A 22,008-nucleotide genomic window follows, 5' to 3' on the forward strand; every position below is an offset into this window, starting at 1 on the left:
CATGAAGGAACATGTAGAGTCAGACAGATACAGTTTTGTTATGTTCAAGTCCTTGCAACATGGAATTCTTGCAAAACACAGACTCTGTTAGGTCCCATGTATCCGATGGTCCAACAAACCAGACACTGCACATGTGATCCCTTCGATAGCTCAGTTGGTAGAGCGGAGGACTGTAGGTGTATGGGAACAGGAATCCTTAGGTCGCTGGTTCAACTCCGGCTCGGAGGAGATTTTACAATACCTTCTGTCTGTTCTGATTGAACGCAGCTAAAAACGAAAAAATTGATTGCAATGGCGTGTAATACCATTTAATAGTATAACTGTACTCCTTTGAGTGATCAGTTGGAAAAGCAAAGACTTCTCTGTGTGTTGGAAGAAGACATGTTTCCTCCCACTTTACTCTAGTTTTCAGTCAGAAAGTAGGGCCAAGTCCTTAGGTCAAAAAAGACTGATCTACATTAAAGGTCGCTGACATTAAACTCCCACCGTCCTACAATCAAGTATACATTTGAGGGACACTGTAGGTGTATGGGAAATATCAAAACAGCTTCCTGTACTCCCTTTGACTTGATAAGGTGAAGGGTTCTAAGTCAGTAGCTATAGGTGCCCATGCAGTGTAACACACAGCGAACATAAGACATGTTCCAGACAGGTTAGGACAATTTTCAGAGAAAAAGTTGGGTGCAATCCCATGGTCCAACAGCGTTGGATCTACCAACAGTAAGGTAAGTGACATTCAAAAAAACACAGTCCTATGCTCTAGTATCAATTTCTCAAAATTGCTCCCTGTACTCCCCTGCGTCTGAACGCAGCCCAAGAGTTGGAAAAAGGAAGGATACTCATGTTAATGTGAAATATGTTCAGTGCCTCAGGCATGAAGGAACATGTAGAGTCAGACAGATACAGTTTTGTTATGTTCAAGTCCTTGCAACATGGAATTCTTGCAAAACACAGACTCTGTTAGGTCCCATGTATCCGATGGTCCAACAAACCAGACACTGCACATGGAATCCCTTCGATAGCTCAGTTGGTAGAGCGGAGGACTGTAGGTGTATGGGAACAGGAATCCTTAGGTCGCTGGTTCAACTCCGGCTCGGAGGAGATTTTACAATACCTTCTGTCTGTTCTGATTGAACGCAGCTAAAAACGAAAAAATTGATTGCAATGGCGTGTAATACCATTTCATAGTATAGCTGTACTCCTTTGAGTGATCAGTTGGAAAAGCAAAGACTTCTCTGTGTGTTGGAAGAAGACATGTTTCCTCCCACTTTACTCTAGTTTTCAGTCAGAAAGTAGGGCCAAGTCCTTAGGTCAAAAAAGACTGATCTACATTAAAGGTCGCTGACATTAAACTCCCACCGTCCTACAATCAAGTATACATTTGAGGGACACTGTAGGTGTATGGGAAATATCAAAACAGCTTCCTGTACTCCCTTTGACTTGATAAGGTGAAGGGTTCTAAGTCAGTAGCTATAGGTGCCCATGCAGTGTAACACACAGCGAACATAAGACATGTTCCAGACAGGTTAGGACAATTTTCAGAGAAAAAGTTGGGTGCAATCCCATGGTCCAACAGCGTTGGATCTACCAACAGTAAGGTAAGTGACATTCAAAAAAACACAGTCCTATGCTCTAGTATCAATTTCTCAAAATTGCTCCCTGTACTCCCCTGCGTCTGAACGCAGCCCAAGAGTTGGAAAAAGGAAGGATACTCATGTTGATGTGAAATATGTTCAGTGCCTCAGGCATGAAGGAACATGTAGAGTCAGACAGATACAGTTTTGTTATCTTCAAGTCCTTGCAACATGGAATTCTTGCAAAACACAGACTCTGTTAGGTCCCATGTATCCGATGGTCCAACAAACCAGACACTGCACATGTGATCCCTTCGATAGCTCAGTTGGTAGAGCGGAGGACTGTAGGTGTATGGGAACAGGAATCCTTAGGTCGCTGGTTCAACTCCGGCTCGGAGGAGATTTTACAATACCTTCTGTCTGTTCTGATTGAACGCAGCTAAAAACGAAAAAATTGATTGCAATGGCGTGTAATACCATTTCATAGTATAACTGTACTCCTTTGAGTGATCAGTTGGAAAAGCAAAGACTTCTCTGTGTGTTGGAAGAAGACATGTTTCCTCCCACTTTACTCTAGTTTTCAGTCAGAAAGTAGGGCCAAGTCCTTAGGTCAAAAAAGACTGATCTACATTAAAGGTCGCTGACATTAAACTCCCACCGTCCTACAATCAAGTATACATTTGAGGGACACTGTAGGTGTATGGGAAATATCAAAACATCTTCCTGTACTCCCTTTGACTTGATAAGGTGAAGGGTTCTAAGTCAGTAGCTATAGGTGCCCATGCAGTGTAACACACAGCGAACATAAGACATGTTCCAGACAGGTTAGGACAATTTTCAGAGAAAAAGTTGGGTGCAATCCCATGGTCCAACAGCGTTGGATCTACCAACAGTAAGGTAAGTGACATTCAAAAAAACACAGTCCTATGCTCTAGTATCAATTTCTCAAAATTGCTCCCTGTACTCCCCTGCGTCTGAACGCAGCCCAAGAGTTGGAAAAAGGAAGGATACTCATGTTGATGTGAAATATGTTCAGTGCCTCAGGCATGAAGGAACATGTAGAGTCAGACAGATACAGTTTTGTTATGTTCAAGTCCTTGCAACATGGAATTCTTGCAAAACACAGACTCTGTTAGGTCCCATGTATCCGATGGTCCAACAAACCAGACACTGCACATGTGATCCCTTCGATAGCTCAGTTGGTAGAGCGGAGGACTGTAGGTGTATGGGAACAGGAATCCTTAGGTCGCTGGTTCAACTCCGGCTCGGAGGAGATTTTACAATACCTTCTGTCTGTTCTGATTGAACGCAGCTAAAAACGAAAAAATTGATTGCAATGGCGTGTAATACCATTTCATAGTATAGCTGTACTCCTTTGAGTGATCAGTTGGAAAAGCAAAGACTTCTCTGTGTGTTGGAAGAAGACATGTTTCCTCCCACTTTACTCTAGTTTTCAGTCAGAAAGTAGGGCCAAGTCCTTAGGTCAAAAAAGACTGATCTACATTAAAGGTCGCTGACATTAAACTCCCACCGTCCTACAATCAAGTATACATTTGAGGGACACTGTAGGTGTATGGGAAATATCAAAACAGCTTCCTGTACTCCCTTTGACTTGATAAGGTGAAGGGTTCTAAGTCAGTAGCTATAGGTGCCCATGCAGTGTAACACACAGCGAACATAAGACATGTTCCAGACAGGTTAGGACAATTTTCAGAGAAAAAGTTGGGTGCAATCCCATGGTCCAACAGCGTTGGATCTACCAACAGTAAGGTAAGTGACATTCAAAAAAACACAGTCCTATGCTCTAGTATCAATTTCTCAAAATTGCTCCCTGTACTCCCCTGCGTCTGAACGCAGCCCAAGAGTTGGAAAAAGGAAGGATACTCATGTTGATGTGAAATATGTTCAGTGCCTCAGGCATGAAGGAACATGTAGAGTCAGACAGATACAGTTTTGTTATGTTCAAGTCCTTGCAACATGGAATTCTTGCAAAACACAGACTCTGTTAGGTCCCATGTATCCGATGGTCCAACAAACCAGACACTGCACATGTGATCCCTTCGATAGCTCAGTTGGTAGAGCGGAGGACTGTAGGTGTATGGGAACAGGAATCCTTAGGTCGCTAGTTCAACTCCGGCTCGGAGGAGATTTTACATTACCTTCTGTCTGTTCTGATTGAACGCAGCTAAAAACGAAAAAATTGATTGCAATGGCGTGTAATACCATTTCATAGTATAGCTGAACTCCTTTGAGTGATCAGTTGGAAAAGCAAAGACTTCTCTGTGTGTTGGAAGAAGACATGTTTCCTCCCACTTTACTTTAGTTTTCAGTCAGAAAGTAGGGCCAAGTCCTTAGGTCAAAAAAGACTGATCTACATTAAAGGTCGCTGACATTAAACTCCCACCGTCCTACAATCAAGTATACATTTGAGGGACACTGTAGGTGTATGGGAAATATCAAAACAGCTTCCTGTACTCCCTTTGACTTGATAAGGTGAAGGGTTCTAAGTCAGTAGCTATAGGTGCCCATGCAGTGTAACACACAGCGAACATAAGACATGTTCCAGACAGGTTAGGACAATTTTCAGAGAAAAAGTTGGGTGCAATCCCATGGTCCAACAGCGTTGGATCTACCAACAGTAAGGTAAGTGACATTCAAAAAAACACAGTCCTATGCTCTAGTATCAATTTCTCAAAATTGCTCCCTGTACTCCCCTGCGTCTGAACGCAGCCCAAGAGTTGGAAAAAGGAAGGATACTCATGTTGATGTGAAATATGTTCAGTGCCTCAGGCATGAAGGAACATGTAGAGTCAGACAGATACAGTTTTGTTATGTTCAAGTCCTTGCAACATGGAATTCTTGCAAAACACAGACTCTGTTAGGTCCCATGTATCCGATGGTCCAACAAACCAGACACTGCACATGTGATCCCTTCGATAGCTCAGTTGGTAGAGCGGAGGACTGTAGGTGTATGGGAACAGGAATCCTTAGGTCGCTGGTTCAACTCCGGCTCGGAGGAGATTTTACAATACCTTCTGTCTGTTCTGATTGAACGCAGCTAAAAACGAAAAAATTGATTGCAATGGCGTGTAATACCATTTAATAGTATAACTGTACTCCTTTGAGTGATCAGTTGGAAAAGCAAAGACTTCTCTGTGTGTTGGAAGAAGACATGTTTCCTCCCACTTTACTCTAGTTTTCAGTCAGAAAGTAGGGCCAAGTCCTTAGGTCAAAAAAGACTGATCTACATTAAAGGTCGCTGACATTAAACTCCCACCGTCCTACAATCAAGTATACATTTGAGGGACACTGTAGGTGTATGGGAAATATCAAAACAGCTTCCTGTACTCCCTTTGACTTGATAAGGTGAAGGGTTCTAAGTCAGTAGCTATAGGTGCCCATGCAGTGTAACACACAGCGAACATAAGACATGTTCCAGACAGGTTAGGACAATTTTCAGAGAAAAAGTTGGGTGCAATCCCATGGTCCAACAGCGTTGGATCTACCAACAGTAAGGTAAGTGACATTCAAAAAAACACAGTCCTATGCTCTAGTATCAATTTCTCAAAATTGCTCCCTGTACTCCCCTGCGTCTGAACGCAGCCCAAGAGTTGGAAAAAGGAAGGATACTCATGTTGATGTGAAATATGTTCAGTGCCTCAGGCATGAAGGAACATGTAGAGTCAGACAGATACAGTTTTGTTATCTTCAAGTCCTTGCAACATGGAATTCTTGCAAAACACAGACTCTGTTAGGTCCCATGTATCCGATGGTCCAACAAACCAGACACTGCACATGTGATCCCTTCGATAGCTCAGTTGGTAGAGCGGAGGACTGTAGGTGTATGGGAACAGGAATCCTTAGGTCGCTGGTTCAACTCCGGCTCGGAGGAGATTTTACAATACCTTCTGTCTGTTCTGATTGAACGCAGCTAAAAACGAAAAAATTGATTGCAATGGCGTGTAATACCATTTCATAGTATAACTGTACTCCTTTGAGTGATCAGTTGGAAAAGCAAAGACTTCTCTGTGTGTTGGAAGAAGACATGTTTCCTCCCACTTTACTCTAGTTTTCAGTCAGAAAGTAGGGCCAAGTCCTTAGGTCAAAAAAGACTGATCTACATTAAAGGTCGCTGACATTAAACTCCCACCGTCCTATAATCAAGTATACATTTGAGGGACACTGTAGGTGTATGGGAAATATCAAAACAGCTTCCTGTACTCCCTTTGACTTGATAAGGTGAAGGGTTCTAAGTCAGTAGCTATAGGTGCCCATGCAGTGTAACACACAGCGAACATAAGACATGTTCCAGACAGGTTAGGACAATTTTCAGAGAAAAAGTTGGGTGCAATCCCATGGTCCAACACCGTTGGATCTACCAACAGTAAGGTAAGTGACATTCAAAAAAACACAGTCCTATGCTCTAGTATCAATTTCTCAAAATTGCTCCCTGTACTCCCCTGCGTCTGAACGCAGCCCAAGAGTTGGAAAAAGGAAGGATACTCATGTTGATGTGAAATATGTTCAGTGCCTCAGGCATGAAGGAACATGTAGAGTCAGACAGATACAGTTTTGTTATGTTCAAGTCCTTGCAACATGGAATTCTTGCAAAACACAGACTCTGTTAGGTCCCATGTATCCGATGGTCCAACAAACCAGACACTGCACATGTGATCCCTTCGATAGCTCAGTTGGTAGAGCGGAGGACTGTAGGTGTATGGGAACAGGAATCCTTAGGTCGCTGGTTCAACTCCGGCTCGGAGGAGATTTTACAATACCTTCTGTCTGTTCTGATTGAACGCAGCTAAAAACGAAAAAATTGATTGCAATGGCGTGTAATACCATTTCATAGTATAGCTGTACTCCTTTGAGTGATCAGTTGGAAAAGCAAAGACTTCTCTGTGTGTTGGAAGAAGACATGTTTCCTCCCACTTTACTCTAGTTTTCAGTCAGAAAGTAGGGCCAAGTCCTTAGGTCAAAAAAGACTGATCTACATTAAAGGTCGCTGACATTAAACTCCCACCGTCCTACAATCAAGTATACATTTGAGGGACACTGTAGGTGTATGGGAAATATCAAAACAGCTTCCTGTACTCCCTTTGACTTGATAAGGTGAAGGGTTCTAAGTCAGTAGCTATAGGTGCCCATGCAGTGTAACACACAGCGAACATAAGACATGTTCCAGACAGGTTAGGACAATTTTCAGAGAAAAAGTTGGGTGCAATCCCATGGTCCAACAGCGTTGGATCTACCAACAGTAAGGTAAGTGACATTCAAAAAAACACAGTCCTATGCTCTAGTATCAATTTCTCAAAATTGCTCCCTGTACTCCCCTGCGTCTGAACGCAGCCCAAGAGTTGGAAAAAGGAAGGATACTCATGTTGATGTGAAATATGTTCAGTGCCTCAGGCATGAAGGAACATGTAGAGTCAGACAGATACAGTTTTGTTATGTTCAAGTCCTTGCAACATGGAATTCTTGCAAAACACAGACTCTGTTAGGTCCCATGTATCCGATGGTCCAACAAACCAGACACTGCACATGTGAGCCCTTCGATAGCTCAGTTGGTAGAGCGGAGGACTGTAGGTGTATGGGAACAGGAATCCTTAGGTCGCTGGTTCAACTCCGGCTCGGAGGAGATTTTACAATACCTTCTGTCTGTTCTGATTGAACGCAGCTAAAAACGAAAAAATTGATTGCAATGGCGTGTAATACCATTTCATAGTATAGCTGTACTCCTTTGAGTGATCAGTTGGAAAAGCAAAGACTTCTCTGTGTGTTGGAAGAAGACATGTTTCCTCCCACTTTACTCTAGTTTTCAGTCAGAAAGTAGGGCCAAGTCCTTAGGTCAAAAAAGACTGATCTACATTAAAGGTCGCTGACATTAAACTCCCACCGTCCTACAATCAAGTATACATTTGAGGGACACTGTAGGTGTATGGGAAATATCAAAACAGCTTCCTGTACTCCCTTTGACTTGATAAGGTGAAGGGTTCTAAGTCAGTAGCTATAGGTGCCCATGCAGTGTAACACACAGCGAACATAAGACATGTTCCAGACAGGTTAGGACAATTTTCAGAGAAAAAGTTGGGTGCAATCCCATGGTCCAACAGCGTTGGATCTACCAACAGTAAGGTAAGTGACATTCAAAAAAACACAGTCCTATGCTCTAGTATCAATTTCTCAAAATTGCTCCCTGTACTCCCCTGCGTCTGAACGCAGCCCAAGAGTTGGAGAAAGGAAGGATACTCATGTTGATGTGAAATATGTTCAGTGCCTCAGGCATGAAGGAACATGTAGAGTCAGACAGATACAGTTTTGTTATGTTCAAGTCCTTGCAACATGGAATTCTTGCAAAACACAGACTCTGTTAGGTCCCATGTATCCGATGGTCCAACAAACCAGACACTGCACATGTGAGCCCTTCGATAGCTCAGTTGGTAGAGCGGAGGACTGTAGGTGTATGGGAACAGGAATCCTTAGGTCGCTGGTTCAACTCCGGCTCGGAGGAGATTTTACAATACCTTCTGTCTGTTCTGATTGAACGCAGCTAAAAACGAAAAAATTGATTGCAATGGCGTGTAATACCATTTCATAGTATAGCTGTACTCCTTTGAGTGATCAGTTGGAAAAGCAAAGGCTTCTCTGTGTGTTGGAAGAAGACATGTTTCCTCCCACTTTACTCTAGTTTTCAGTCAGAAAGTAGGGCCAAGTCCTTAGGTCAAAAAAGACTGATCTACATTAAAGGTCGCTGACATTAAACTCCCACCGTCCTACAATCAAGTATACATTTGAGGGACACTGTAGGTGTATGGGAAATATCAAAACAGCTTCCTGTACTCCCTTTGACTTGATAAGGTGAAGGGTTCTAAGTCAGTAGCTATAGGTGCCCATGCAGTGTAACACACAGCGAACATAAGACATGTTCCAGACAGGTTAGGACAATTTTCAGAGAAAAAGTTGGGTGCAATCCCATGGTCCAACACCGTTGGATCTACCAACAGTAAGGTAAGTGACATTCAAAAAAAACACAGTCCTATGCTCTAGTATCAATTTCTCAAAATTGCTCCCTGTACTCCCCTGCGTCTGAACGCAGCCCAAGAGTTGGAAAAAGGAAGGATACTCATGTTGATGTGAAATATGTTCAGTGCCTCAGGCATGAAGGAACATGTAGAGTCAGACAGATACAGTTTTGTTATGTTCAAGTCCTTGCAACATGGAATTCTTGCAAAACACAGACTCTGTTAGGTCCCATGTATCCGATGGTCCAACAAACCAGACACTGCACATGTGAGCCCTTCGATAGCTCAGTTGGTAGAGCGGAGGACTGTAGGTGTATGGGAACAGGAATCCTTAGGTCGCTGGTTCAACTCCGGCTCGGAGGAGATTTTACAATACCTTCTGTCTGTTCTGATTGAACGCAGCTAAAAACGAAAAAATTGATTGCAATGGCGTGTAATACCATTTCATAGTATAGCTGTACTCCTTTGAGTGATCAGTTGGAAAAGCAAAGACTTCTCTGTGTGTTGGAAGAAGACATGTTTCCTCCCACTTTACTCTAGTTTTCAGTCAGAAAGTAGGGCCAAGTCCTTAGGTCAAAAAAGACTGATCTACATTAAAGGTCGCTGACATTAAACTCCCACCGTCCTATAATCAAGTATACATTTGAGGGACACTGTAGGTGTATGGGAAATATCAAAACAGCTTCCTGTACTCCCTTTGACTTGATAAGGTGAAGGGTTCTAAGTCAGTAGCTATAGGTGCCCATGCAGTGTAACACACAGCGAACATAAGACATGTTCCAGACAGGTTAGGACAATTTTCAGAGAAAAAGTTGGGTGCAATCCCATGGTCCAACAGCGTTGGATCTACCAACAGTAAGGTAAGTGACATTCAAAAAAGCACAGTCCTATGCTCTAGTATCAATTTTTCAAATTTGCTCCCTTGTACTCCCAGTATTAAGGTAAGTGACATAAAAAAAACAAAAACAAAAAACACAGTACTATGCTCTATTATCAATTTCTGTACAATGGAGAAGTCAAAATTGTTAGCTTTACTCCCTTGGGTCTGAATGCAGCCCAAGAGTTGAAAAATAGAAGGATACTCATGGTGATATGGATAATGTTCAGTGCCTTAGGCATGAAGGAACATGGCATAAATTACACCATTTCTTTATGTATAAAGAAAGCAAAACTGTTAAAAGTACCACATTTTTCCTCCTCCTGCTCATGCTGAACATTTGAAATTTACCTCTGTAACAAGGCCTACGTCCTTCAAGACCGATTAGTATAGACGGGTGTCTAATTTTTACTTACCAATGTCCTAAAATGGGAACATGGTTATGATGAAAACTTCTTTTTGATCAGCGGTAGTGGACATCAATGACAGTTGTGTCACTGTCATCTGATGGGATCTTCCCTGTTTTCTCTGTATTATTGTAGAGGGTTTACCTTGCAATATAAAGCAGCTTGAGGCAAATGTTGTTAAAAATTTAATCTACTAATCTATCCATGATAAATGACAAGCAAACAAGGACGCTACTTGTTCAAGTCAACTGGCACAGGTCAGTCTTTCCAAAATACCACAAAGACAAATTTCTGATAATTCTACATTTTTATTAAAGTATGTATAAAATTCAAATACCATGGCCCCCTATCCTACCCCAACATGGTTTTGTCACTGTATACACATAAATTAAGCAATCTAGTAGAACTAAAATACTAATTTACATTATTTCACAAAGTAATCTGTATTTTTATGTATACAAAAAATTTGACATAACAGAGAGATAACAAGTCAGTTATATGTCTGGAATTGTCTGGAATTGACATGTAACAAACTGCAATGGTGTTGAGTAACAAACCAAATAAAAAATTTTAATCATAAAAACTGAAACATTTTGACTCTAATGTCAAACTGTCCTCATATTTCATTCCAGGCTGTGCTACTAAACTTTAAAACAACTGTTATTTAAGTTACAGTGTTTAATTCACAGCATTTTCTTCATTTTACGACACTCTCCACGATGTCTAGAGTACTTTGCATTTCGGAGCAGTAGAATATAGAGCATGTAACCTTCTGTTTGTTGTACTGTGGACTGTTTAAACCGATGACCCATCAGGTATGCTTACGGGAGATGTGAGCAGGGGAACCAGCAGTAAGAGTAATAGGATCAGTATATGTGGGGGAAGTGGTGTAGCATGGTGGGTTGTCAAGTTCAGATGGAGATCCAATACTGTTGCTGGAGGAGTCATCTGTGGAAGGATCCTGCAAAACACAGTGACATGAGCCCAACTTCACTCTCCAAAAGTAATATTTTACTTTTATTAAATTTCATTGTGGCTATTTGTGTAGATGGCTCTCAGATTACCTAATAGCGAAACTCACTGGTTTCGGTTTACTGAGCTTAGCCTGTGAGACTGATAAGGTGCTATTAAATAATAATAATAATAAACTTTATTTATAAAGCACACTTAAAAACCAAGGGTATGCCAAGGTGCTTAAATGACCAAAAAGACTTTGATAGCTTGGTTTTGAAGTATATGCAGCTAATGAGACAGTTTATAATGAGCACCTTATAGCTGGTCTGTCTGTCTATGCAGCTATTAAACTGGCTAGCCTTGAGTTTTATAAACATTCCTTAGTACTTTTTTTGCCAGAACATAATGTTGCATGTATTCCTTGTAGTGACTTGTGGGTTTTATGCCTAAAGATTATGCAATAGAAGACAAAATTTGTTAGATGATAGTTTCAGATTGCTTCAGATTTGTTGTGGTGTTATTCACGACTCACAGAATGTAACAAAATAAGACCGTTAATGAAAAGTGTTACCTTTTGCTGGAGGATATAAAGTGAAGTTACTGCATTTATCCCATTGTGCTGTGGCATTTTTGGAAGCACACAATCTGTGATGAAGTAAAATAAATAAATAAATAAATAAATAAATAAATTAGTATTCAAATTTATTATTATTTGAATACAAATTCACACTTCGTTTTCACATTTCATAACTGTCGTCACAGCTATACTTTACCTGTGTGATTGATTGGTGTTTGGTGAGAGCGGTTATAAAACCTGGAGAGGTGCTTTCTAGGGGGCTGTCTTGGTCTGTGTAGACAAAATATTTGATCAGTTTTGTGATACTTGGCATTGAATTCAATTATTTAATAGCCAGTCTTACTTTTTAGAAGGTGTCCAGCAGGCACATATAGTCACCAAGGTGATCAAAAGAAAGATGCCTCCAGTAGAAAGGATGATATAAAGGGAACTTCTTTCTGTTTAGAATGTACAAGATTACAATTAATGAACAACACAGGCACTGACAAAACAAAATGTGCAACTAGAGCGAATGGTATAACACACAGTATTCCTTCTCTTTATGCCCATGTGACACACATATACCTTCTGGGTCTGCTTTTCACTATTTTTGTACTGTTTGTACCAGCCTTTCACATCACTATCACATTATCATTGATGAGCAATGTATATGTTGTCAACCCTGCTTAAACTTGATCTTTTAACAACAGTCAACTGTGGCCAACTGTGGTTCATGTAGTGTTTTTTTATATTACTTTCCCGCTCCTCCAGAGATCTGAGTCATGAGATGTTACCTACTTACTGAGCTGTGTCTTTGACGACCTGCTCCATGCCTCATGTGTCTGCTGTGAATGGCAGATACGCAATGCATTATGCAGGTCTTTCAAAGACACCTTTCTTTGGCTTTCAAAAACCTCAGACTTTTCCTCCATCCCTACCAGAAGGCAGACATTTGTAATTTCTGAGAGAAATCTGTCAAAAGATTTAGGGAAAATTTAGTAATGTAGAAAAGCATCCTCTCTGATCAACTGAAGGAACTATTTTCTTTACTTTATGTAGACCTGCTGTGTTCTTACAGCTGCATAGTTATATAAGTTATGTCACCCTCAGGACAGCCTGAACCAGTCTTTCAAATGAGCTATTAAACTGTTAACGGAACAAAAACTAAACACCTGAAATTATACTACTGAATTTAATATTTTAGGCAGTGCACTGCAATACTTAGTAGTCAAAATCACCACCTTTATTAAATTGTGCAATTATTTACAGGCCTTGAGATGAAACTTGTTTTGAATTGAGGCTATAAAAATAAAACTGAATTCAACTGAAATCTGCTGCCCATGTCTCTGTGTCTACCATGATGTTTTTAACCCTTGTTGACATTGCAATAACTAACTAAGGCAGTGTTACTTACTGTATACAGTCAGTCTAATTGGCAGACTTGTCATATTTCCCACCGGATTCTCCACTGTGCAGCTGTAGACATCATCATCTGCCATCAACACCCGCTTGATGGTCAAAAGCTTCTGATCAGGAGAAAACACGAACCTTGTCTCATTGGTCAGGAGTTTTCCACCTTTGAACCACCTGTATGTAGTCCTGGTTCCATTGTCATGAGAGCAGTTGAGGACAACATTTTCGCTAAGCTCCAGTAATGATGAAGACTCCATGTTGATATAAGGCCTGGATATAGATTCTGGATACAAGAGACAGTAGATACAATAGTTCTGGATATGTTAGCAGATAAAAACAATAAACATGCTTCTGTCCTTTTTTGAAGTCGTTTCTTTCTTGTAGTCTTTACACATGCAAGAAACACTGAAGGAACTTTTGAAATAAATTATGCCAAGAATATTAGTTTTTTTTCTACAGGGTGGGCCATTTATATGGATACACCGTAATAAAATGGGAATGGTTGGTGATATTAAAGTCCTGTTTGTGGCACATTAGTATATGAGAGGGGGCAAACTCCTCAAGATGGGTGGTGACCAGGGGGGCCATTTAGAAGTCGGCCATCTTGGATACAACTTTTGTTTTTTTCAATAGGAAGAGGGCCATGTGACACATCAAACTTATTGGTAATGTCACAAGAAAAACAATGGTGTGCTTGGTTTCAAGAAGTCAGTCTATTACTTATAATTTCTCAGGGAATAACTTCTATCATAACATCAGACAATATATTAATCTTCTCCTTTTGCATGGTCCCTTTAGGGGTCGCCACAGCTTCACACTATCCCTTGCTATCCACTAAAAGCACAAATCTTCTTTGTGGTCTAAAGTTGCCTCCTGCCTGGTAACTTTAATATCCTTTGTGTAATATATCCACTATCCCTCATTTTGCACATGTTCAAACCACCTCAGCCTTGCCTCTTCAACGTTGTCTGCAAACTGTTCAACCTGAGCTGATGTGAATGTCTCTGCTGGCCACACCTATACTCACTATTATATATTTGTTTTATATACACAGATAAAAGGTTTGGTGTGCATTCATTTAGTTTGGTTGACCTCTCCATTCCTGTTATCTTCACCTTTTACTGTGAGATAAATTAAGTCTTTTATCAGTTTATATAAGTGTTTTCCAAAACCTGACTAGAACTATCCATCCCATCCATCCATCTTCATCCGCTTTATCCGGGGCCGGGTCGCAGGGGCAGCAGCCTAAGCAGAGAAGCCCAGACCTCCCTCTCCCCAGCCACCTCCTCCAGCTTATCCGGGGGAACACCAAGGCATTCCCAGGCCGGCCAAGAGATATAATCTCTCCAGCGTGTCCTGGGTCTTCCCCGGGGCCTCCTCCCGGTGGGACATGCCCGGAACACCAACCCCAGGAGGTGCCCAGGAGGCATCCTTGTCAGCCCGAACCACCTCAGCTGGCTCCTTTCGATGTGGAGCAGCAGCTGCTCTACTCTGAGCCCCTCCCGGATGGCCAAACTTCTCACCCTATCTCTAAGGGAGAGGCCAGCCACCGTTCGGAGGAAGCTCATTTCCGCCGCTTGTATTCGCGATCTTGTTCTTTCGGTCACTACCCACAGCTCGTGGCCATAGGTGAGGGTAGGGACGTAGATCGACCGGTAAATTGAGAGCTTCGCTTTTACACTCAGCTCCCTCTTCACCACGACGGACCGGTGCAGCATCCGCATCACTGCAGCCGCCGCACCAATCCGGCTGTCGATCTCCGGCTCCCTTCTCCCATCACTCGCGAACAAAACCCAGAGATACTTGAACTCCTCCACTTGGGGCAGGAACTCATCCCCGAAAAGGGTGGGCACTCCACCCTTTTCCGGCTGAGAACCATGGCCTCAGATTTGGAGGTGCTAGTCCTCATTCCCGCTGCTTCACACTCGGCTGCAAACCATTCCAGTGCGAGCTGGAGGCCCTCACCCGATGAAGCCAACAGAACCACATCATCTGCGAAAAGCAGAGATGAGATTCTGAGGCCACCAAAGTGAAAGCCCTCCGCCACTTGGCTGCGCCTAGAAATCCTGTCCATAGAAATTATGAACAGAATCTGTGACAAAGGGCAGCCCTGGCGGAGCCCATCACCCACCGGGAACGAGTCCGACTTATTGCCGGCAATGCGAACCTAGCTCTTGCAACAGTTGTATAGGGATCGAATGGCCCATAGCAATGGGCCAGACACCCCATACTCCCGCAGCACCTCCCACAGGACACCCCGAGGAATATGGTCGAATGCCTTCTCCAAGTCCACAAAACACATGTAGACTGGTTGGGCAAACTCCCATGCACCCTCAAGTATCCTTGAGAGGATAAAGCGCTGGTCCGTGTTCCGCGACCAGGACGAAAACCGCATTGTTCCTCCTGTATCAGAGGTTCGACTAGCGGACGAACTCTCCTTTCCAGCACCCTGGCATAGACTTTCCCAGGGAGGCTGAGGAGCGTGATCCCCCTGTAGTTGAAACACACCCTCCGGTCCCCCTTCTTAAAGATGGGGACCACCACCCCGGTCTGCCAGTCCAGGGGTACTGCCCCTGATCTCCATGCAACATTGTAGAGGCGTGTCAACCAGGACAGCCCTACAACGTCCAGAGCCTTCAGTAACTCGGGGCGGACCTCATCAACACCAGGGGCTCTGCCACCAAGAAGTTGTTTAACTGCCTCAGTGACCTCGCCTCTGGAACTATTTATTTATTTTGTTTATGCCAGTGGTTTGCATTCCATTTAAATTCAACAAGCAAAACAGCACTTGCTGCTCATGCCAGCTCAAACTATTGTGGAAAAAGTTTGAGCTGGCATGAGCATTTGCATGCTCATCTCAAATAATATCGATGAAAAAGTCTCAACAAAATGTCTCAACAGAGCCTAAAAAGTAAAGGAAAAATAAAGTTAGTTAATTATTGTTCCATAAATTTATGCTAATAAAAATTAGATGATTTACATCTGTGTGCCTGTCTGCTAACAGCCGACATATCAGTACAGCCAAATAATTCATGGAGTGACTTCATGAGATTCCCAGCATTCTTTCAGCCACCTACAACTTGAACAGTAGCCCAATCAGGCAAAGAGAAAAACATGTGAATGTGTAAGGACTTTAAAACTGTCTGGAAAGAAAGCTGATTACAAAGCGTGAACAGTGCAGTACAGTTTAATAAAATCTTTTGCATTGTGGGATAAAATGTTTGCAGAAGCGCCTGAGTGTTTGAGTACGTCTGAAACACACAATGATTCAGAAACCTGAACTCAGAGCAAGACTAATGGTGTGCAATATGAACAAAGAGCCACAAAGACTCATAGGCAGCATAGCAGGAGGAAAGAAAGATAAATATGAGTGTTAAATTATAGTTCAGCAGGTTTAGCTCCAAATTTTCATGCTGAACAGTTCACTAATGGCTTTTTTACAGTCTAGGTAAGTGTTTTGAATCATCATGGTTTAAACTTATAGTTCAAACAATAAACACATCTCTCTATATATATTAAAACTGATAGTATTGCATTCTGCAACAGCAGACAAGGGTTAATAAAATGTGCTTTTACACCTGAAAACATTACAGAATTGTACAAATGGACATGTCCTCCTACCATCCACAGTGAGTGTGATGCTGCCCTCTCCTGGAAAGGTATCATCTGTGATGGAGATCTCTACGTCATATGTTCCATCATCAGCAAATCTGAGGTTGTGGAGAAGCAGAGTCCCATTCCCAAATACCAGGATACGATCCCGGTACTCGGGCCTCAGCGTCCCAATGATGTCCGTTCCAATCGACTGGACAACCGTGACAGATTTTTCCCTTTTAAGTAGCCACTTGATAACTGGCAGGTCTAAGCTGAAACTATCATAGCGGACTGACAGAAGGGCCTCCCCTCCTAATTTACCTCTAATGAGAGTATTTGGGATAGTCATATTCACTGCCAACACTCCACCTGCACAGAAACAAAGAAGAAAGGTCCATGAGAAGTTTCTTTTCCATTTTAAACAAATTCTAGTATCAGTTAACTTTTACAGAGTTTTAAGATGACTGGCTTTTTGGGGAGCCAGATTTTGGGGAACAATGTTTTTCCATCAAATATTCCTAATGCACTTTACAACAACTACACTGGCATGAAAAATAGCATCATGCAGCTCTACACCAATAACTGTAGAAAACAGTCATTGCTCTACACCAACACTCTCCACCATTAATTAGAGGCGCCTACACCCAGATGATCAGAACTCAATCAGCAACTCTGAAAAAAGGTAAAACTTTTTCATCTTGAAAAATCTTTTTTTATAATAATATTTTTTTTCTACTAAGTATACTTAATAAACTGGTAACTGAATACAGAAATGTTGTGTAGGCTACTTTAAAATCATCCCACTCCACTATTTCATAGCCAATCTCAACAGTGAATACTTTAAATTCTCTAAACACTTCAAAGACTGCAAGAGTTTCTTGTTAGTTTTAGGTCATCTTCTTAAGAGAACAAATTTTGAATGATTAGGTTTATCTGGGCAGCATTATCAGCAGTTTAAGTTAGTTGAACAACAACTAATCATGTAAAACATCACAAAACAGATTATGTGACTGCGCTTGTTGCCACACCTCTGTAACTGGTCCTGTAGTTTCCTCTGTTGCAACTGCAAGCAGCGCAACCTGTAAATGGGCTCCTCCCAAATAAAGACTGGAGGTTGCATAACTGGTATGATATTCTAGTCAAAACTAGATGTGAGAATCTTTCTAATGTTTGATGCTTTTCAAATATTTCAGTGAAGGTTTTTGCTTCAACATGTAATTTTTAGACTTCTTTCTTTATGCTATTCTTTTGTCTGCTTACTTCCCTTGGCTGCCCTTCTTTAGCTTGGTGGTTGAGATACTGTTGCCTCCTAACTTTTCCCAGTGAGTTATTTATATGACCCTGAATTCATATCTACAGCAATGTAAGGTTGACCTTACAACATAAAATACTACAAGACTGTTTTGTGATTTGGTTGTATAAGATTAAAATTCTATTTAAAGTTTAAGATTTTTTGTGGCTACTTTACATTTGTACCATAAAAAGAAAAAAAATTGTTTTTAGTGTTTTTGTACTTAAAATGTCTTTTTAAAATAGTTGAAGTTATTTTTCTGCTGCCGTGAGTTTCCTGAATTTTACTGATTAAAATAAAGATAATGAAGCTTTAAGTTGAAAATCTTAGAAATATGGTACCAGATTCTTGCTCTGGATGGCATTACCTTGTCCCCCAGTAACACTGTGAGGAACCTTCATAATTCATTTGACCATAATATGTCCTTCAATGCACATATTAAACAAATATGTAGGACTGCTTTCTTCCATTTGAGCAACATCTCTAAAATTAGAAACATCCTGTCTCAGAGTGACGCTGAAAAACTAGTTCATGCATTACTTCTAGGCTGGACTGTTGCAATTCTTTATTATCAGGATTTCCTAAAAACTCCCTGAAAAGCCTTCAGTTAATCTAAAATGCTGCAGCAAGAGCACTGACAGGGACTGGAAAGAGAGAGCATATTTCTCCTGTATTGGCTTCCCTTCAATGGCTTCCTGTTAAATCCAGAATTGAATTCAAAATCCTGCTCCTCACATACAAGGTCTTAAATAATCAGGCCCCATCTTATCTTAATGACCTTGTAGTACCATATCACCCCATTAGAGCACTTCGCTCTCACACTGCAGGCTTACTTGTTGTTCCTAGAGTATTTAAAAGTAGAATGAGAGGCAGAGCCTTCAGTTTTCAGGCCCCTCTTCTATGGAAGTAGCTTCCAGTTTGGATTCGGGAGACAGACAGTATCTCTACTTTCAAGATTAGGCTTAAAACGTTCCTTTTTGGTAAAGCATATAGTTAGGGCTGGATCAAGTGACCCTGAATCCTCCCTTAGTTATGCTGCAGGTGTAGGCTGCTGGGGGATTCCCATGATGCATTGAGTTTTTCCTCTTCAGTCACCTTTTTCACTCACTATGTGTTAATAGACCTCTCTGCTGATATTAATCTCTGGCTCTGTCTTCCACAGCATGTCTTTTATCCTGTCTTCCTTCTCTCACCCCAACCGGTCGTAGCAGATGGCCGCCCCTCCCTGAGCCTGGTTCTGCCAGAGGTTTCTTCCTGTTAAAAGGGAGTTTTTCCTTCCCACTGTCGTCAAAGTGCTTGCTAATAGGGGTCATATGATTGTTGGGTTTTTCTCTGTATGTATTATTGTAGGGTCTACCTCACACTATAAAGCGCCTTGAGGCAACTGTTGTGATTTGGCGCTATATAAATAAATTAGGGTCAATTCAATGTTAACTAAAAAAAAAAAAATGATACTCTTGAGATAAGAAATGTTCTGAAGCAAATGCACGAACCTAGAAAAAGTAAGTAGAAAATTAACACACAAGAATAGCGAGGCTATGCATAATCTTAAAATATAAGTTTATATTATATCTATGAATCAGACTGAGTTATCTTAACTTTTTACACTATGCTGAAAAATGTAAATTCTGCAAACTATAAATATGTAATATTCATATAACCAGCAGTATTTAAAGAGGAAGTGCTGCAACTGGACAGTCCTGAAAGCCTAGTGACTTTTTTTTTAAGACATAAAAACCCTTAATACACCTTCCAGCTTGACAAAGTTGATAATGAATGTATTGTTTACAATTGGAAAGCTTCAATGATTTAAAAGTAACTACACACCCATCCGTTTTTGAATATTATACCTATCTGAATAGAATAAGGGCCCAACTAATCTACTGCCAATGAAGAATTTGTGCACAATTAAATAATTTATATAAATATATTATAATTTATCAGTATTTTAACTTTGGGAAGTGATACAGTGGTTAGATGAAGACCAAATACTTTATCATTGTGGGAAAGCGGGCACTGCACCCCGTCACTGTTGTATACTGGAAGCCTTTGCATGACAGATCTATATTACCATGGTGATGGCTTTTAGACTTTGGGATGGGCCAGCATGAACAAACAAAAGTGAGGATTGTTTGTTGAAATTTCCTTCTTGGCAGTTCATGAAAAGAGCAATGGGAGCAATCCAGACACCACGCTAGCTCTGCAGAAACAGAGCAGCTCAGTAACTCTGTTGCTAACCACAACAATGGCAGGACAGTGATGACACCCAGCCACAGCTGAAAACAGCTGAAAACACTGGCTCTAGTCTGTGAGCCCTTATTAATTAGAAGAATGGGCACAAAACACCCCCAGAACCTCATGTAATTAAATTTAAATATATATTCTCTGAAGCCGTACTTTTTGTAATACCATTGAAACTTTAAAATAGGCAAAATGTTGCAAAAATGATCAGAAACTAGTGATCATACCGTATTTCTCAATACTATATCTAATTAGATCAAAGTATGCAACCGTATCTGGAGCTGTTGTTGCCATTTCCATCCACGTCACAGCTGGCAATTATAAAAACTCCACCTGCCCCTATAATTCAGTTATTCTGAAAATGTTTGTTAATTTGCAAAATCTACTAGAAGCATCTGTTCATTTAATGACTTGGTGATGCAATAACATGAAAAATGACATTTAAAAAGAAGCAAATTTCAGTTTTCTAAAGATTTGCAAATTTCAGCAGTACATGTAGACAAATGTACTGCTACACATTGTTTTATGCACAAATCCTAATAATCCAGTACATTAAGAATATATAGACTTGTACTAGGCAAGTATTTGCTCATCTGGAGAATAAGTTTGAAGCACCCATATAAAAGAAGGTAACATACCTGAATTGCAGAAACCAAAACACACAAGCAAAAAAATCTGGTAAATTATTTTGTTTTTCAATGGAGCACCCTTCTCTTCCTTCATCTTGGGTCTCAAGCTTTGTTTTCCTCCCAGACGAGCAGCATGATTTGTGCTTCTGGGTTGGACGGAGGACACAGTCATTCATTCAGGCTCTGCTGGAACTGAGTACATGTTGTTCACAAAAGCCACTGTAGAAAGAGGACAAAAGCGCGTGTGTGTGTGTGTGTGTGTGTGTGTGTGTGTGTCTATAGATGGGTCTACATTTTTATTGGGAAAAACTAAATTTCATATCAACAATGCTTCACTGTGGTGAGATTTCAGTGTTCATAAATTAACAAAATACAAACATTGAGATTAGGCATCCTGGACCAAACATTTATCACTGACAAAGCACCCAATGTGTAGCCTAGACAATTTTATCCATTGTAATCTGCTTCCATCTAAACTTTTAAAGACAATGCACATATAATCTACAATCATACTAACATACACTATTTTTAGACAGAAAGATACCAGTGGTTTAAAAGAGAAGTAAATAAATAAACAGAGGTGCTTTCTATTTTATGAGAAAATGCTGCATTGTGTAAAACCCTGAAACTCCTTTTCCAGTCATAGTCACATTAGTCATGTGTTACAACCTGTGTGGGGGCCAGGACATGGCCACAAGAAGGCAACCACTTCTTGACCATGTCAACCACTGAGAAAACCCATAGTTGCGTTTATTACTCAAAAATAAATAAATAAAAATTAAAAATCCTGAACAAATAAACTGGTTTTTCGGTTCAGTTCGGTGCAGCACCATCTGCTGGCTTGAGTGTTTAAGTTTTAGATAAAGGGTGACCCAGTGTCCATGTGTTTGTGTATGATTGATATTCCTTGGTTTTGTATCAGTTGGTTGTTGTGTTTATGTTACTGTTCCGTCCCTATTGGACTGTGTTTTGGGGTTAAAAGAATATTTAGTTTAGGTTCTCTGAGTGGTTTATGTTAGGTTGTTTAGTTCCTTGCTGTTAGTGATCTATTTTTTTTTTTTTAACCTCCTGTTGTGATATTTTGATACCATGGTAGCATTTACAGGATAATGTTTTGTGGTGATGTTGTGCAGAGAAACTGCTACTCAATAAGGCCCATTTACTAGTTGTTTTTCTCTTTCTCTGTGACCCAAGAATTAATGTGTAAGACTCACAGGCTGGTACCCCAAGGTCGAAAACACCACAGAGACGAGACCACTTCCTTACTCCCATCCTCCCTTTTTCTTTATCTCCTGGAAAAGGCTCGTTAAAGGCCAGGTGGTTTGTTTCAGAATTCACTAATGAAAGAACTCTGTATTCTATGTCTAGGAGTGTATTTTGCTGGGATGATCATAAATTGTAGCTGAACTGATAAACTACACAAGGGATACTTTGCTCAGAAGGCAGGAAG

General features: G+C 40.9%; 1 protein-coding gene and 11 non-coding genes across 13 annotated transcripts; 11 read left to right on the plus strand and 1 right to left on the minus strand.

Annotated features, from left to right (window-relative positions):
- The first annotated feature begins 139 nt into the window (after positions 1–139).
- Positions 140–228, plus strand: trnay-gua (transfer RNA tyrosine (anticodon GUA)). Its single transcript is given in 2 exon segments — positions 140–176; positions 193–228. It is a non-coding gene; the product is annotated as a tRNA-Tyr (tRNA).
- A 784-nt stretch (positions 229–1,012) lies between these two features.
- Positions 1,013–1,101, plus strand: trnay-gua (transfer RNA tyrosine (anticodon GUA)). The gene is given in 2 exon segments: positions 1,013–1,049; positions 1,066–1,101. It is a non-coding gene; the product is annotated as a tRNA-Tyr (tRNA).
- Positions 1,102–1,885: 784 nt separating this feature from the next.
- Positions 1,886–1,974, plus strand: trnay-gua (transfer RNA tyrosine (anticodon GUA)). The gene is given in 2 exon segments: positions 1,886–1,922; positions 1,939–1,974. It is a non-coding gene; the product is annotated as a tRNA-Tyr (tRNA).
- A 784-nt stretch (positions 1,975–2,758) lies between these two features.
- trnay-gua (transfer RNA tyrosine (anticodon GUA)) lies at positions 2,759–2,847 on the plus strand. The gene is given in 2 exon segments: positions 2,759–2,795; positions 2,812–2,847. It is a non-coding gene; the product is annotated as a tRNA-Tyr (tRNA).
- Positions 2,848–3,631: 784 nt separating this feature from the next.
- On the plus strand, positions 3,632–3,720 carry trnay-gua (transfer RNA tyrosine (anticodon GUA)). Its single transcript is given in 2 exon segments — positions 3,632–3,668; positions 3,685–3,720. It is a non-coding gene; the product is annotated as a tRNA-Tyr (tRNA).
- A 784-nt stretch (positions 3,721–4,504) lies between these two features.
- trnay-gua (transfer RNA tyrosine (anticodon GUA)) lies at positions 4,505–4,593 on the plus strand. Its single transcript is given in 2 exon segments — positions 4,505–4,541; positions 4,558–4,593. It is a non-coding gene; the product is annotated as a tRNA-Tyr (tRNA).
- A 784-nt stretch (positions 4,594–5,377) lies between these two features.
- On the plus strand, positions 5,378–5,466 carry trnay-gua (transfer RNA tyrosine (anticodon GUA)). Its single transcript is given in 2 exon segments — positions 5,378–5,414; positions 5,431–5,466. It is a non-coding gene; the product is annotated as a tRNA-Tyr (tRNA).
- A 784-nt stretch (positions 5,467–6,250) lies between these two features.
- On the plus strand, positions 6,251–6,339 carry trnay-gua (transfer RNA tyrosine (anticodon GUA)). Its single transcript is given in 2 exon segments — positions 6,251–6,287; positions 6,304–6,339. It is a non-coding gene; the product is annotated as a tRNA-Tyr (tRNA).
- A 784-nt stretch (positions 6,340–7,123) lies between these two features.
- On the plus strand, positions 7,124–7,212 carry trnay-gua (transfer RNA tyrosine (anticodon GUA)). The gene is given in 2 exon segments: positions 7,124–7,160; positions 7,177–7,212. It is a non-coding gene; the product is annotated as a tRNA-Tyr (tRNA).
- A 784-nt stretch (positions 7,213–7,996) lies between these two features.
- On the plus strand, positions 7,997–8,085 carry trnay-gua (transfer RNA tyrosine (anticodon GUA)). Its single transcript is given in 2 exon segments — positions 7,997–8,033; positions 8,050–8,085. It is a non-coding gene; the product is annotated as a tRNA-Tyr (tRNA).
- Positions 8,086–8,870: 785 nt separating this feature from the next.
- On the plus strand, positions 8,871–8,959 carry trnay-gua (transfer RNA tyrosine (anticodon GUA)). The gene is given in 2 exon segments: positions 8,871–8,907; positions 8,924–8,959. It is a non-coding gene; the product is annotated as a tRNA-Tyr (tRNA).
- Positions 8,960–10,178: 1,219 nt separating this feature from the next.
- LOC147321114 (hepatic and glial cell adhesion molecule-like) lies at positions 10,179–20,791 on the minus strand. Of its 2 annotated transcripts, XM_086309394.1 has the most exons (8): positions 20,568–20,791; positions 16,425–16,766; positions 12,939–13,086; positions 12,805–12,866; positions 11,755–11,848; positions 11,608–11,681; positions 11,406–11,479; positions 10,179–10,841 (listed from the first exon to the last, which is right to left on the minus strand). In XM_086309394.1, exons 1-8 carry the CDS (start codon positions 20,728–20,730, stop codon positions 10,692–10,694), a joined length of 1,107 nt encoding a protein of 368 aa, XP_086165520.1. In that variant the 5' UTR covers positions 20,731–20,791; the 3' UTR covers positions 10,179–10,691. The 2 variants fall into 2 exon arrangements, with proteins under 2 accessions (XP_086165520.1, XP_086165519.1); XM_086309393.1 differs by having other exon boundaries at positions 12,805–13,086.
- Positions 20,792–22,008: the final 1,217 nt, after the last annotated feature.

Source organism: Aulonocara sp. 'chitande type north' Nkhata Bay, linkage group LG10, assembly GCF_057382095.1.
Source record: "Aulonocara sp. 'chitande type north' Nkhata Bay isolate Kocher_YH1m ecotype deep benthic linkage group LG10, A_spYH_male_GT1.1, whole genome shotgun sequence".
Lineage (NCBI taxonomy): Eukaryota > Metazoa > Chordata > Actinopteri > Cichliformes > Cichlidae > Aulonocara > Aulonocara sp. 'chitande type north' Nkhata Bay.